This window comes from Merops nubicus, unplaced genomic scaffold, assembly GCF_000691845.1.
Source record: "Merops nubicus isolate BGI_N331 unplaced genomic scaffold, ASM69184v1 scaffold2741, whole genome shotgun sequence".
NCBI classification, from domain to species: Eukaryota; Metazoa; Chordata; class Aves; order Coraciiformes; family Meropidae; genus Merops; species Merops nubicus.
In genome coordinates, this window is record NW_008586045.1 from 48,926 (window position 1) to 63,407 (window position 14,482).

The following is a 14,482-nucleotide window of genomic DNA, read 5'->3' on the forward strand; positions in this document are numbered from 1 at the left end:
TACCTTTTTCTGTTACCTGTCCTAGGACATCAGGGTAACCCAAAATCTGTATTGACTGATTTTCCATCTACTGTGTCTGAGGCAGCATCACTGCTAGCTAATTTTAAAGAGAGTAAGCTGTAGACAGGAAAAGGCTTTGGCAGGAAAAAAGTCTTTTCATCTGATTGTAAACTAAGAAGGCAGAAAAGCAGCATAATGTAGAACAACCTGTTTAAAAACAATTAAATCTTACCTTAAGTTCTGAATCATCTGTTTTCACCTTGATTTAAAGATAATGTGCATGGGTAGCATTTCAGGACTGATTCTGAGATCTGCTGGGGGAATTAAAGTCTATGGACACTGACTGGGAACCTTTTCTGTTGTGTTTATAAACCTGAAATCAATGGTGAAGCTGTGCTTGTTGTGTAATTTCTCCTGACCATATTATGATTACCCAAGACCCACCTTTCAATACATTCTGAACTTAGCCAGTTTCCAACAGGAGAAGGTCTGGTCTACAAGGTATAGTATAAATAAGAATGGCCCTAAAGAAAAGGCTTCAGATTTTAGAAAGTGTGACTTTCTCCCTACCTCTCCCACCTCATTTTTTCTTAAAATGAAACAGAAACACATTTCAACAGTTTTTTAAAAAACACATGTGCCCAGAGTTCTGCATCTGCCCCATGAAAAAGCCCTTTCTGTCAGGCTCCTAGCAAGATGTTTACATAGTCAGGGGTGCAGAGTCCAAGGCACAACTACAACCTGTGTTTACTACCTGCTGATCAGCATCCAGCATATCTGGCTCTGCAGCAGGGTCTCAGGCAGATTCTGGCTTGGAGTTACAAAATGTCCTTCAAGATATTTTCAATGAAATTTCCAAATGTCTTCTAGATGCAAAAATAAGTAAAGTTGCCAACATTTACATAGCAGCACCAAAGAGGTTTTGAAAACTTTTAAAGGTTTCAGGGCTCAGTTTTAGTGCCTATCAGAAAATACTTCAAGCCTATTTGGTGTGGATTTCATCTCTAACTTACTAGGGCTGGCCTCTGAGTTTTATATGGGATTTTTTGGTTTTATTTCTAAAGAAGTCAGTTTTAGTTTCTGTCAGAGTGACACAACAAAGAAGGGGAGCAGCTGTGCTTCTGCTTCAGACACAGGCTTCCTGGGATGGTTGAAACAGCTTTAGGAGCTGTGATGTCCTCCTTTGTAGTCCTGCCATTTTTCAGCCAAAGTAAGATGCCAATGATATTTCTCCTTCATTTTGGGAAAGGACATCTGACACTTTTAAACTAATATGAATCCAATTAGTGAATGGAAAGTCAGAGAAAGGCTAAGGCTCTAATTTGTGAAGGTCTGCTGCCTTTCTCGCTTTATTTATGCAAAGAATCTTTGTAGGAGAAAGATAACACTTAGCTCTGGAGCAGCACAGAGGAAAATTAAATTTAGCTTTAGTGGGTAATGGTAGCTTCTGTCATTTTCAGTGTGGAACCTCATAAAACTAAGTGTATTCTGCCAAGCGGAACATTAACACCAATTGTGCTGCTATCAAGTATTTTGTAGTGGGGCACAGTTAGAAGTCCTCACATGTTCTGCAAGGTGGTCCTGGAGAAAGAATTACCTCCTAAAGACTCTTAAAATGGGCCTCAAGCATCCTGGATGTGGCAAGGGTTATGGTCTTTGGCCCCAGGTGCCTCTCTCTGACTTCAGGCACCCAAGTGAAGAATCAGGGGTGAAGAACATGGTCACCTGTGACCCAATCTGTCACTGCCTGTCATTATTCAGAACAACACGATTCAGGTTTTCAGAGAACCACAACACCTTCTTTTATTTCTTCTCCTGAGGGGATGGGGAGCTCAAGTCAACAGGTTTGGAGAAGGTACAGCAAAGCAGAAATTGCTTTGCAAAGTGAAGAGCATGGTCACCCGTGACCCAATCTGTCATTTGTCTGTCATTATTCAGAACAACACGATTCAGGTTTTCAGAGAACCACAACACCTTCTTTTATTTCTTCTCCTGAGGGGATGGGGAGCTCAAGTCAACAGGTTTGGAGAAGGTACAGCAAAGCAGAAATTGCTTTGCAGGTTTCCTTCATTGTTTGTTCCATAAAAACATTGATACCTGGAAAGTATAGCATTCTTTGTCATGAATCTTGATGTTTGATTGGTAAGTCACGGAATTTTCAGCCTTGCAAGGTAAATCATGGGAGCAGCACATTCTGTAAAGCGTCCCTTTCCTACCTGCACAGTTCAGGAGAGCTTTAAGATGCAAAACTTTGTCTCCTCCAGGTGAAGCTATGAACCAACACACTATATCCAGCTGTTCAGTAATAGTTGTGGCTGAGTTTTTCTCTGCACATTTCTTTGCTGTACTGTTAATCAAGCTTACGTGCTCATATATAAGCTGTTGTCATAACTTCTGACTCCTGAATTATTATTACTAGTAGGTTACAACTGTCTGCCTATGACCAACTGTCTATCAGGTGTGTCTGGATAGAGAGTGGTTACACAGAAAAACCCTTTCCAAGAAACCTGCAATAAAGGCTCCATTTTGCTCAGTTTGCAATCAGTGATGTAGCTCCCATTGAATTTTATGCATGCAGGAGGATCAGACTCAAAATAGGATAGATAGTGTAATATCCCTGTTTCTGTAAAGAATACATTTCTGTGTGAGCAATTCAAGTGATTTGTGGAACAAGAAGCAGAGGGCTGGTTTTAAAGAGATGAACCAAGGGGCTTTTGTGAGCTGCCAGCTGCATATGCAAAGTGTTATTAGACTTTAAGAAAAGAAGGGAGAGGTTTTGGCATGGAATATTTCATTAATCACAGCTGCTCTGCTTGTAAGCACAGATTCCCCTTGCACTTTGTGCTTTTTAAGGCTGCTGGAAGCACTTTGGCCCTTCCATCCAGCAGCCACTGGTCTATGGAAGTAAGCAAGGTGGGTTTGGGAAGGGGAGAGCGAGGTGCCTCAGGCAGGCAATTTGGCTGCTGTTGAGGCATGTAGATGACTGGGCAGCCCAGGGATTTATTCCCATGCTTACTGTACTGCATGCTTGAGTGCGTTCAGACCCACAGCCTGGGCACCAAGACGGGGTAGGGGACGCTGGGTGCAACATGGGGCAGGGTTGGTTTTGTGCCTGAGAAGCAGCAGGAACAATGAAGGAACCTGAACCAAGCCCTGTTCCCCAAAGCAGAGGCAGCCCCACAACACTCTCAGTGGTTTTTAGGAACCACTTTGGGAACTGCCTGTGATTTTAACACCCACTCCTCCTGGACCACAGTCAGTATCTGGGCATGTGCCATGTTGTGCAGTGTGGAGGTACCAGTAGGAGCCAGCAGTAGCTTGGCCTTTCTGTAGAGCCCTCTGTTTTCTTGTGAGCATGCAGAAGGCACAAATCAAGGATCCCCATCTCGGAGCACTAAGATCACAAATTTCTGTCATGATACAAATAACCAATAGTCATTTCCACCCCTTTGTATTTTGTATATTCTGTCACTCAGACAAGATTTTGCTGGGAAAAAAAAATTATTCACTATCTTGAAAACCAGTGTTGTTCAGAGGTAAAAATGGCCCTTACTTACTATGGATCCAAACAAAATGCGATTGAGTCAAGGGAAGCACTCCCCTCAGCTTCCAGACAGCGTTCATTAACAGGGTAAAAACACCTGCTCCCCTCCTCTGCCGTTTTTAATCAATACCATGGAAGCAACATAACCATTGAGAATTTGTCTAAACAGATTGAGCAGCTCTGTCTACCTGCAGCGTTGACACAAGAGTCAAAGAGGAGCCACGGCGCTGCTGCCAGTTCTGGGCGTGTTTGGATGCAGGCAGGGTGGCACCTTCCCCAGAGCAAAGTGAGAGCACTAAAACACTCAGGAGTTGACAATGCCATGTGAGTAAAAAGGGGGTGGCACCTGCCCCGTGAAAGTGTCCCTCTGAGCTTTGCATATTTAACTGCTGCCCAGTGTGACCAAAGTGGTCAAGATAGGCAGATTGTCCCAGCTACTGGAAGTGCAGCTCTGCCTAGCCCTGCCCTGTGGACAGCTGGTTAGGAGGGATGGGTCCTGTCCTTTGCTGTCTGCAGAAGCATTTCAAGGCAGATTAAAAAAAAAAAAATTAAATGAAATTCTATGCCACCTCTGACCCTTTTAAAAATACATTGCTAGAAGGGCATGCACAATAGCATTGCCAGTGGGTTATCGAAACATAAATGGTTTTCAAAGAGGAAGCAGAGTGAAATTTTCATAGCTAGTACAGATATGTTATTTAAACCAACTGGAGGCAAAACTGTTTTTCAATTGGATCACTCTCCCCACCTTAGTTTTTCATGAATGTTTGTGTAAAATGTTTACATTTATATAATACCTATGGAAAACTTGCTTAACATGCTAATATATGACTTGTTCTATGTGCCAATATATGTTTTACCTTTGAAGTAACTTGTTCATAGGTGAAAATATTCTTAATTTTGTTCTGTCCCTTTGTTTTAAACATTGAAATAATAGTGAAGAGGTGAATGTCAGAGAGAAAAGTTGTGATTTGTGCCCATGACATGGGTCACTTGGTAGAAACCACAATGGGTTTATCAATGATACATGAACAGCAAATAGGGCTAAATTGGAAAAGTCTGTTATTTGCTATCAATAATTCAACCAAATGTGTCTCCACTAACTCACATGTGATTTTTTCCTTTGGTTGGCAGCACAGTATCTAAACCCTGAGCTGCTGGAACAGATCTGTTTGCAGCTTACAGTATGTGGGACAGTGCACTGGGGAGCGGAGGGGAGGGAGAGGACCTTCGGATAAAATCATTTCACCAGGAAGGTCCTAATACAGTTTTTCCCTCTGTGAGAGACAGAGCTTTCCAGGCAGTGTTACCGATTTTTTTGCACCCCAGCATCAGTCAAGACAATTTAAAACCAGCTATTTATTCTGCTCTGTGGCTTGCAGCTAGCCCACAGGTAACTAGATAATGAATGCCTGGCAGCAGTATATTTTTGTCACAGTTCCTTGAACAAGGGCATGAGGGAAAACCTGCATGATTGTTGAAAGGAGTTTCTCCAGCAGCTGAATAAAAAAAAAATCTGTATTGTTTCCCTCTTGGCCCCCTTTGTAAAAGGAACCCACGTGAGATCTTCACCCTCTGACAATCCAGACTCTGTGTAGGTTTAAGGCCAGTCATTTCTTCCATGGAGCTGCCTTGAAAAATATATTCTTCCAAGCACAGCAGGAGAGAGAATGTGTTGCTTCTCACCCCTTTATTAATGTTACCCTCACCTTTGCTAGAGGTGGTTGAAGGGAGAGAGAGAAAAAACAGATGATTAAAACAAAGCAATGGTGCTGCCTCCCGGGATGGCTGGTCTGGTACTCCATACACCCTTTGTGATACAGCACTGCTAATTGCACCAGTCCTTGTGGGCTCTTGGAGCAGTGCCAGAGTGGATTGATGTGAGCAGTGGGATGGCTTCACATTAATAAAACATCTTAAACTTAAAAAAAACCTGACAGCAGCACAGGTTTCACTAGTTTCTCTGCTGCTGTGCTATTGTGGTTTGGGTTTTTTTTTTTTTAAGGCTAGATTATATTGTCCATATTTATCTTCTCTGTGGTTTAATTTCTATGACAAATTAGGAGAAAGGAAAATGCAATCTGCCTTCCTGCAGGTCTGCCTCAGAGCCACTGCCAGTTAAAGGGTCCCTGTTAAGAGCTGTAAAGCTCTTCAGAGCTGCCAAGTGTTCTTGAACTGACGTGTGGCAGCCCAAACCTGGACCTCTGTGTCAGAGCAGACACATTTCCTACTTGAGCAGAAAGCAGCAGCTCTGTGAGCTGGCAGCTGGAGCACCTTGTCACTTCTCCTGGGAATTAGGCACTGGAGGAGAGGGATGTGTGTGCCCTTGGGTCCAGACAGCTTTAGGCTTGGCCAGCCAGGCCACAGCTCTGCTGCTGAGGAGTGCAGAGACCATTGTGGCTCCCTTCTGCTGCTCCAGCTTGATATTGCACCTACCTCTTTCCATAGCATTTGTTTTCTGGGTAGGGATGGGCTCCTTGCATATGCTTGAACAGCAAAAAGGCCAAAAGACTTGGTCCTGTGGGATTCACAATAATGGGTGTCATGCTGTCGAGTCACAAAAATAAAGGAATTAATATTGATCTTATTTTTATACTTTCTGTCAAGGGCCTGTTTCTATTGACTAATGGTTGGTAACAAGGCAGAAACTGACAGTTAAAAAGAAAAGGTCTGAATAACTATACAACTGCACAAAGCTTAAGTATGCATGTTAACCTCAGAAGAAGCATCACTCATACTGCTGAGGGGATGCTGGTTATCTCCTGCTTCAGCAAGGAATGAGCTCATGAGTGTCCAAGCACAGCACTCAACAGCTTGCTGTGTGATGGTTTGTCCTCTGAAGCGCTGGGAGATGACTACATGGCAAAACCAAGGCTCTGGTGACCCAGCTCAGTTGAGCACATGCATTAGCTGAGGTTCATGTGATATCTGTCTTCTCTTTTGCAGCCACGGGACAAGGTGTGCAGGAGAGGTGTCTGCTGCTGCCAACAACAACATCTGCGGCGTGGGAGTTGCCTACAACTCCAAGGTGGCAGGTAGGGTCACAATTCAAGGTGTAAATGGTCCTCACACCACTGTGCCTCAGGCAGAACTTCTCCTAGAGACAGGGAGCGTTGTCCAGGACAGGACTGCAGGTTGACACTGGGCCTTGCATTTATTGCTTTTCACAGTAGCTGGGGAGAGAAATTTCTCCATGGTTTTTCCTTTTCAGTTGAGGGCCTTATACAGCCTCCTTAATAACACTGCAAAGCAACAGCTCTGCTCCTGTTTGGGTCTTGATTTTCAGGGCTTCTTCCCTGCGTAGCTGCAGAATCATTTGTGAGAAATCCCATTTTGCAGGAGGTAAAATATAAATTCCTGAAAAAAAAAGAAACTATTTGAAAAGGCAAATCCTGTGCTGCTCTAATTCTTTGGGCTCTCACCAGGCAGAGCCTGCAGTGCTGTAAATCCTTGTGGTCACTGGTTTCCTCTGTTTAACAAGCAGTGCAGAGTGCTAGGAGCAGATGCAGAGAATGAAATGGGTGGTGCCTAGCACCCAGCATTCTCACCTCAGGCATGTTGGGTGTTTTTACTTCTAACTAGCTCTTGTCTGCACTGACAGACTGAATACAGTGCTTGGAGTGAGTTAGGCTCTGGGACAGCATGTGTCAGTGTAGCTTAATCTGAAGAAATCTAGTTTTCCTACTCTTAAGATTGTTCCATGATGAGAACCAGAGCACAGCAAGGAGAGATAGAAGCTTATGAATGCCACTTTAATTCCACACCAAAACACCAGTGTGGATGCTCCCATTGCTTCCTGGGAACGGTTCAGAGTATGTGCATGGGTAGCTCTGATCTGCTTGACCAGTCCATTTCACCATGATGTCAGAAGAACCTGGGGAAGGCTACTTTTCACTTGTCACCTGCACAGCTGATAGCTGAACGTCCACTGTAGAAGGGCACCAAGCAACGTTTGCTGAGCTGTTACCCCAAGAAATATCACTGAGAGTTAGTAACTGCCTAGGCAGGTCCACTGTTTGTCCTTTTAGTTCAGCAATGGTAATGTCACCCCCAGGGGTGGGACATTCCACAGTCTGGCAATAGCTACTTTTAGAGGAATGTGAATCCAGACACGGGAGTTTGGCCATCCCTCATCTGTGTTATAACTCTACAACTTCAAGCTTATTGCTCAAAAATCCAGGGGTGGAGACCTTTTCTGATGACCAACAGCCTACCAACAATCTTCCATACTTGTCCACTTCTTAGGAAGATGCCCACAGGTTTTTGGAAGTGCCAGGCTCTCCTGCCTGAGGACAATGTGCACCGGTAGCACCACCCCGTGGTCAGTGGGGACCTGGAAGTTCCTTAGAGCTCACAGGCTGCCGCTGACATCAGGGTCCATGTCTCCAAGTGGAATTGGAAGTTGGTAGCCAAGGATTTGAGGCATAGTGTGTTTTGCTTCTTGTACCTCCTTCTTGCCCTAAAGTTAAGCCATAGGGCTTGGCCCCTCCTGTTATCCCTCCACCTCCCCAGGGTCAATAATTAATTCTGTGGTTTCAGTGTAGATGTCTGTTTTACAAGCATGTAAAGGGATTTCTCACTCATTGGGTCAGATCAAGAATATCCAGCTTTGGCCTGGTTTCTGTTTGAAGTTCATACCACTTTTTCCAGCCTCACATTTGGCACATGGATTTTGTATTGAATTTAATAAAAGCACTGGCTTCTAAATCAGGGTCCTTGCTGCAACTCACTCAGCTTGGCTCTGTGGCATTGATTTCTCTCCTGTCTGTGTCCTAAAACTGTTGGGAAAAACTGAGCTTCAACTCAAGGCTACAAATGAGAGTTGGAATGTATCTGTGATTCCTCAGGTCTCATCCAAAGGCCACTGAGAGGTTGACTACCAGTGAAATTGTCCTGTGGTGGGGCATGATGGCTGTGAGATATTACACTGCTGTCTTTGTCACACTCTCTGGCTTGCTTAGGGACAACACTCTGAGGTTTTAGGAAGCTGACATGTCCTAGGATTTTATTGTTTAAACTCTAACTAGATTTCTATTTCAGTAAGGGCTAAAGAAAACAGATTTTCCTTTCCTTTTTTCTCCAAATACTGGCCATATTTTGCTATTGCATCTTCATATTGCCACAATTATATTTTTCCAGAAAATTGTTCTGTAGTGTGTTTCCCTATTCTGGTTAAATTCTAGACAAGAACCAAAATAAACAGAAAAATTACTTGAAAAACAAATGAAGTGTCAACACATCACTATAAATTAGAGTTGGAGAGGACCTTAATAATTTCCCCTGGTTGTTACAAAATACTATTTTAAATACTATTGTCAAAGGTTCTGGCTGGGCTGTCCACTAGAAAAATGACAGATACTCTCTATTAATTCCTATCCCTTCCCAAAGATGAAGAGGAAGGGGGTGAGAGAGAGACACTTATCAATTGGAAAAGTAAAACAGCTTTAAAGAAAGTAATAATAAAATGAAACATATACAAATATATACAAAATCATTATCAGTCTCAGTCCCCCTGATGGCAGTTCCATCACCATCAACCCTGATGCTGTGGGCAGGCACTGGGGAAGTTCCAGAGTGGACTCAGCAGCAGATGGGAACCAGATTCAGGAGCTGGATTCTGGAACTGGATTCAGGAACACAGGGATTGGCATCAAAGGCAGAATGAATAAAGGCTTCCTCTGACGTTGGCCATTGAAGACGAGGATAAGGAAGAGCCTTTCTGCCCACCAGTCCTTAGGAGCAGCTGTAAACATTGGGTGTTATCACTTCCAGAAGCAGACACTGGCTGCAAACACATGCTGTTAACTTGGGGAAGTGCAGTCGCTTAGAAGAGACTGAGCTGAAAAGTAAAAGCACTGAACAGAATTAGTTCTGTTCTGGCTCAAACCAGGCCAACAATTAATATAATTTAAATGCTATGAAGTGCTGATGTTGCTGACTATTACTGTTTTAAAAGTGTTTCCCTATAGTAGATGGAAAATGCTATGTCATTAGCAAGCTAACAATAAAGTGCTCTTTCTTTCTGGGCTGCTTTGCCCTGCTGTGGCTGGGTGTTTAAGGGCTGGTGTCCTGTCAGATAAACACACCCTGGTGCAGTGTGAATGGTGAGTGCAGAAATACTGAGTGGGTGAAACTGCCAGTGAGTTAAAATATGTGCAACTTGGGGGTCCAGGTGCCGACATTTCATCTTGTGCTGGGCAATGCATTATTCATGGTTATGTTGATTAAATCTACAGGTATTCGTTAAAATATCTGCAGCTTGGGAGCTTCTCCAGGTGCTGACATTTCATCTTGTGCTGGGCAATGCATTATTCATGGTTATGTTGATTAAATCTACAGGTATTCGGATGCTCGACCAGCCATTTATGACAGACATAATTGAGGCTTCCTCTATCAGTCATATGCCTCAGGTCATAGATATATATAGTGCCAGCTGGGGACCAACTGATAATGGGAAGACTGTGGATGGACCTAGAGAGCTAACACTGCAAGCAATGGCAGATGGTGTGAACAAGGTAACAACCTTCTTAAATAATCTGGGCATTGGGGCAGAGTGACATGTACACACTCACACTCAAACCCATGACTTGGGAATACATGGTCCTCCCATAGATGCTGCAGAACACAATGCAGTTGTGGAAATTATCCCAACTTTCAGCCTATTCCAAGGTCCATTGATGTTTTCTCTGCAATAATGTGGCATTGCTTTTGTTGTGTAGTTTTAGGATAGCCTGCTCTCTTGCATGGAACTGTGTTTATGTTTAGCCAGCTTACATATGCTTTTCATATGCCATCACAGCCAAAGTGGAAGAGCTTGTTCCTGTAATTATTCCCCAGGTTGAAAAATGCCAGCTGCACTACTGACATCGCATTGTCTGGTTTGGTGTGCTGCCAGTTTAATTATCAGTTTGGATTTGCTGTGTCTTTCAGGTCACTCATATATGGTCATTGTTACAGCTGTCATTGAACCACAGCTCTTCAGATGTCCACTGAATAATATTCCCCACTAGCAGGAGGCTCCTTGTTTATTCCACATTTCCACCTCCTTCTAGGGACAGTCTGTGGTCTTCGTTAAAGATGCTCAATATTATTCTGGATTCTGTTAAACCTATTGAGTTTAAAAGGTTGGGTAAAATGCGTGCCACAACTCAAAAAGAAAACAAATCAGTCCAAAACAAACAAAACAACCTTGCATGGCTCTGCCTCTACTTCTTCAGTGTCATGCAGCCAGGACAACCACAGCTGCTCCTGGTTCTAGGGGGGATGAACCTTCTCCCCTTTGTTTGATTGTAGATGGGTTTCCATAAAGTAAAGATCTGACATTCCCCAGAACATCTGGGTGGTTTTGTGTGGGAGCACTGAAATTACTCATTTTTCCATCCAAATTCTTTCTTGCTCTTACTTGTGCCAGTTTCTCCCACTCTTCATCACCACCTCACTGTTAGCACCATGTTCAGTTTACCAAGTTTTGTGATGTGATAACTAAATCTATTGCTGTAGTAGGTAGTGAAGCATGTATCGCTTTCTCAAATCCTGAGCCTCAAATGTTTTGCCTATAACAGATGAATTATAGTCATCTTCATGCTCTCACCCATAAAATTGGCAATGTACTGCAATAATACAGAAAGACTTGTGACAGATTTCTCCTGAGTCTGCTCATTTTGTATAAACTTGACAAACCTCTGATGAGCTTGAAGTCCTTCTGAAGTCATCTTATACAAGCTGTGTTTCTTCACATGGCTTTCATTTATCTAGTGGTTCCATAAAGATCTCCTTAAATACTCCTGTCTTGGGGAAAATCTTTCTTAAATATGTGGCACAGTTGATGTACTTTTAGATATTTCATGTCTTATAGTCAGTGGATACTTGATCTTCCTTCCACTAATGTTGGTTGGAGCAGACAGAATATAGAAAAAATCCCATATAATTTTTGTCTTATTCTCTTCCCATGCTGATCTGATTTAAAAGTAACAGAAAAGGCACCAATAGTCCCAGCAGAGGAATGCAGACTAAACTAAATATAGAGGTATTTTACCCCTCAAGAGAAGCACATTTTAAATTGTAGTCCTTTTTTTGCAGATAGGTCTTTAAAAAGGTCTTTCCATTAACTTGCTATCGTATTCTCATATGCTTTGGTTTGTGGAGTTATGATGGAATTAACCTTCTCTTTGAATGTTAACTGTAGGAGAAGGGATTTTTTTGTTTTATTGTCTAGTCATAGCTGCATACTTCAGAGTGTTGGACATGTTACTTTTTAAATGTCTTCTTCTCAGAACTGTTTGTAATTCTCTTTAAGAAATAAGTTACAATATTAAGCTATTACAAAAGTATTAAGAGGCCGTGAGATCTCTTGAGTTGAATGCCTGTATGAAGGAGAGGAAACTGTAATGGTGAGCTGTGCTCTGGGAAGGATTGTTCTTGTACCTTATCAGAAAGCATAAAATTAACAGGAGAGCCTGTGTTAGGAAACAAGTTCTGTCAAACAGCCATCGCAGAATTAACAGAAGAAATGAAATTGGATTCTGCCTAAGACATCGTTGTCTAAGGACAATTGCATTAATTTTATAGTGGCAATATCCCAGCTATCTCCTGGTAAGATGTGCATGAAAGAAGAAACAGCTTTACCCCAACTAACTCCCTTTGTGTTGTGATTGCTGCTTTGTCTATACTTAATTTTGGCCATTACATTTCCTGTCATAGAATGTTTTTTTTGGGTGTAGTTTGTTCTGATCTCATTTTGTGGAGAGACAGATTTTCTAAAGACATTTCAAGATGTTATTGGATGCTGGGATACCCTCCCTGGTGCTGTGAAAAAAAACACTACATACTCTTCTGCATGTAAAGGAAAACTAAGAAGCCTTTGATGTAATGCCCTTTTACCTGCTTACATCTATAATATATGCATCAAATTCTCTATTGACTGTACACATGTAAACCTAATTTATGATCATTTTTTCAGAAGAAACCTCCCTCTTATTAAAAAGTATCTTTTATAAACTGAGAGGCAAATAAATGTAGGAATTCTTTTTCTCAGTCTAGAGCTGATTCTCACCCGTGTGATGGTTCACGAATGAGTGATGAAGCTGAAATATTTGCAAGGAGGAAGCAACATGCTGAGAATAAAAATGTGTTATTCAACTAAAAGCAATACTTTCAAATGCCCTGAAAGGAAATGTAAGATCTCTTGCACAAAGCAATATTAATATCCTTACTTCTAATGCAATAAACTCAAAATAAATAAGTGGGAATGATAAAAATATCTTAAGGGGGGATATGCTGTTAAGTGAGTAGGCAAATACAGGTAACATTTACCTTGTTGCCACCACAGTTGAGAACTTGGCACAAGAAGAAACTCACTGACAATAGTTTCATCCTTTCCCCAAACTCTCTTGCACTATCATGTCCTTTTGAAGTCCTCCTTCCAGAGCTGCTGTGATGCTGGGGGTAACTAGTCGCCTGATAGTGATAAGATGATGAAAACTGCAGAAACTGTGGGACTACTTGTTTATATGTCTGTTTTTATGGCTAGAAACCACACAGCCATAACCAGGTGGGCTAAGGCTGAGATATCCTCTTCCCTTTCCTTTTCCATTTCCCATTCTTGGGACTTATTAAGCTAATTCTTGCCTTCTGACTTAATCATACCTTCACTTAGGTGTGCTGTTGGCTTTTAAGGTAAATAGCAGGAATAAAGGCAGCACTAAAATAGAATAATTAAGGACAGCAGAGTCTGTCCATCACAGGGACAGCTCCTTTGTGGGCTCTTTTACTAACTGCATTTCTCAGCCTGAACAAAAGGGGATGGCCTGTGCATGAGCTTGGTGTCAGTGTGATACATGTAATCAGAAGGGGCTCGAGCTGCTTTTTGATATTAAGCCATGATCCCACTTGTTTTTAGTGCAGTCCACACTTCCCTGGGTTATCTCCTGACTTCTGCTCAGGGGCAGTAGTCAGCAGCATGACTGGGGCACTGAAGAGTGGTAGTTGCACTGCAAAGATAGAGGAGCTCACAGCTGAGCTACCAGGTGCTTGGGAACAGGGACTGAAAGAGTTTCATGCACACAGACATCACCCATGAGAGTCTGGCAATTACCAGCTCTGGTTTGGCACAGGCAAACTGTCTTACCTAGTGCAAATTCCAGCTGCTAGAAAAGATGTATTTGGGATGTAATTGAAAAGGACTTAATACAACTTCTAGTTTTTAAAGACTAGGTTGAAAGTTGTGAGTATCCAGTAGCTGCCTGATGAAGGGGTCTTGCACTCCCCCTCTCCTGTGAGGCATCTGAGGCTGGCTGCCAGCTCTAACAAGACTGTGCTAGACTGCACCCCAGACAGGTAGCCATTAGTGGAGTCTCTAACAGGCAGACTAGACAGGGGCTAGTGCTGCTCTCTCTGGGGAAAGATCCAGAGAATGTGCTCTGTCTCAGCACACTTGCCAGCAGCAAAAAATGGATCTCCTTAATGAGATTTTATTAGCTGGCTCTAGACTCTGTCTGAGCCACATCTGTGATCAGCAGCAGGTTATGGGGTCTAGGGAGAAAGGTATATGTTTCTTTACAGTCTCAGTAAGTCACCAGCTTAATATTCTGGGCTGTCCTGGGATATCTTAGCCCTGCACCAAGATGAGGCTGCTCGTGTGCTCGGTGTTGTCACTCCATGTCACCTCTTTGCAGATAGATTTCTTTGATGAGCTGTGGAGGGATTTTACTGCAGGTGCAGAAATACAGACTCAAATTCAGAACAGAACAAGAAACCAGGATGATGGACCTAGGAAGAAGAAGGCTGGCAGTGTTGAGCACAGCTGGCTATATCTCCTTTCAGAGAAGGTGGCGTGAGCCAGTAGTAGTATTTTGTGTACAGTGTAGCTGGACAAAGCACTGCTATATGATTTACATACTCCTAGTCTGACTTGACCCCCCCACTTTGGGGGCTAGACAG

At 42.7% G+C, this 14,482-nt stretch overlaps 1 protein-coding gene across 1 annotated transcript in view; it reads left to right on the top strand.

Moving 5' to 3' along the window:
• Positions 1–14,482, top strand: part of PCSK2 (proprotein convertase subtilisin/kexin type 2) — a gene marked incomplete at its 5' end in the record, with an annotated part of 80,377 nt that overhangs the window by 48,747 nt on the left and 17,148 nt on the right. The window contains 2 exons of the mRNA XM_008948510.1: positions 6,491–6,579; positions 9,884–10,059. Coding sequence (XP_008946758.1) covers positions 6,491–6,579; positions 9,884–10,059 — 265 coding nt within the window. The remainder of the gene's footprint in view (positions 1–6,490; positions 6,580–9,883; positions 10,060–14,482) is intronic.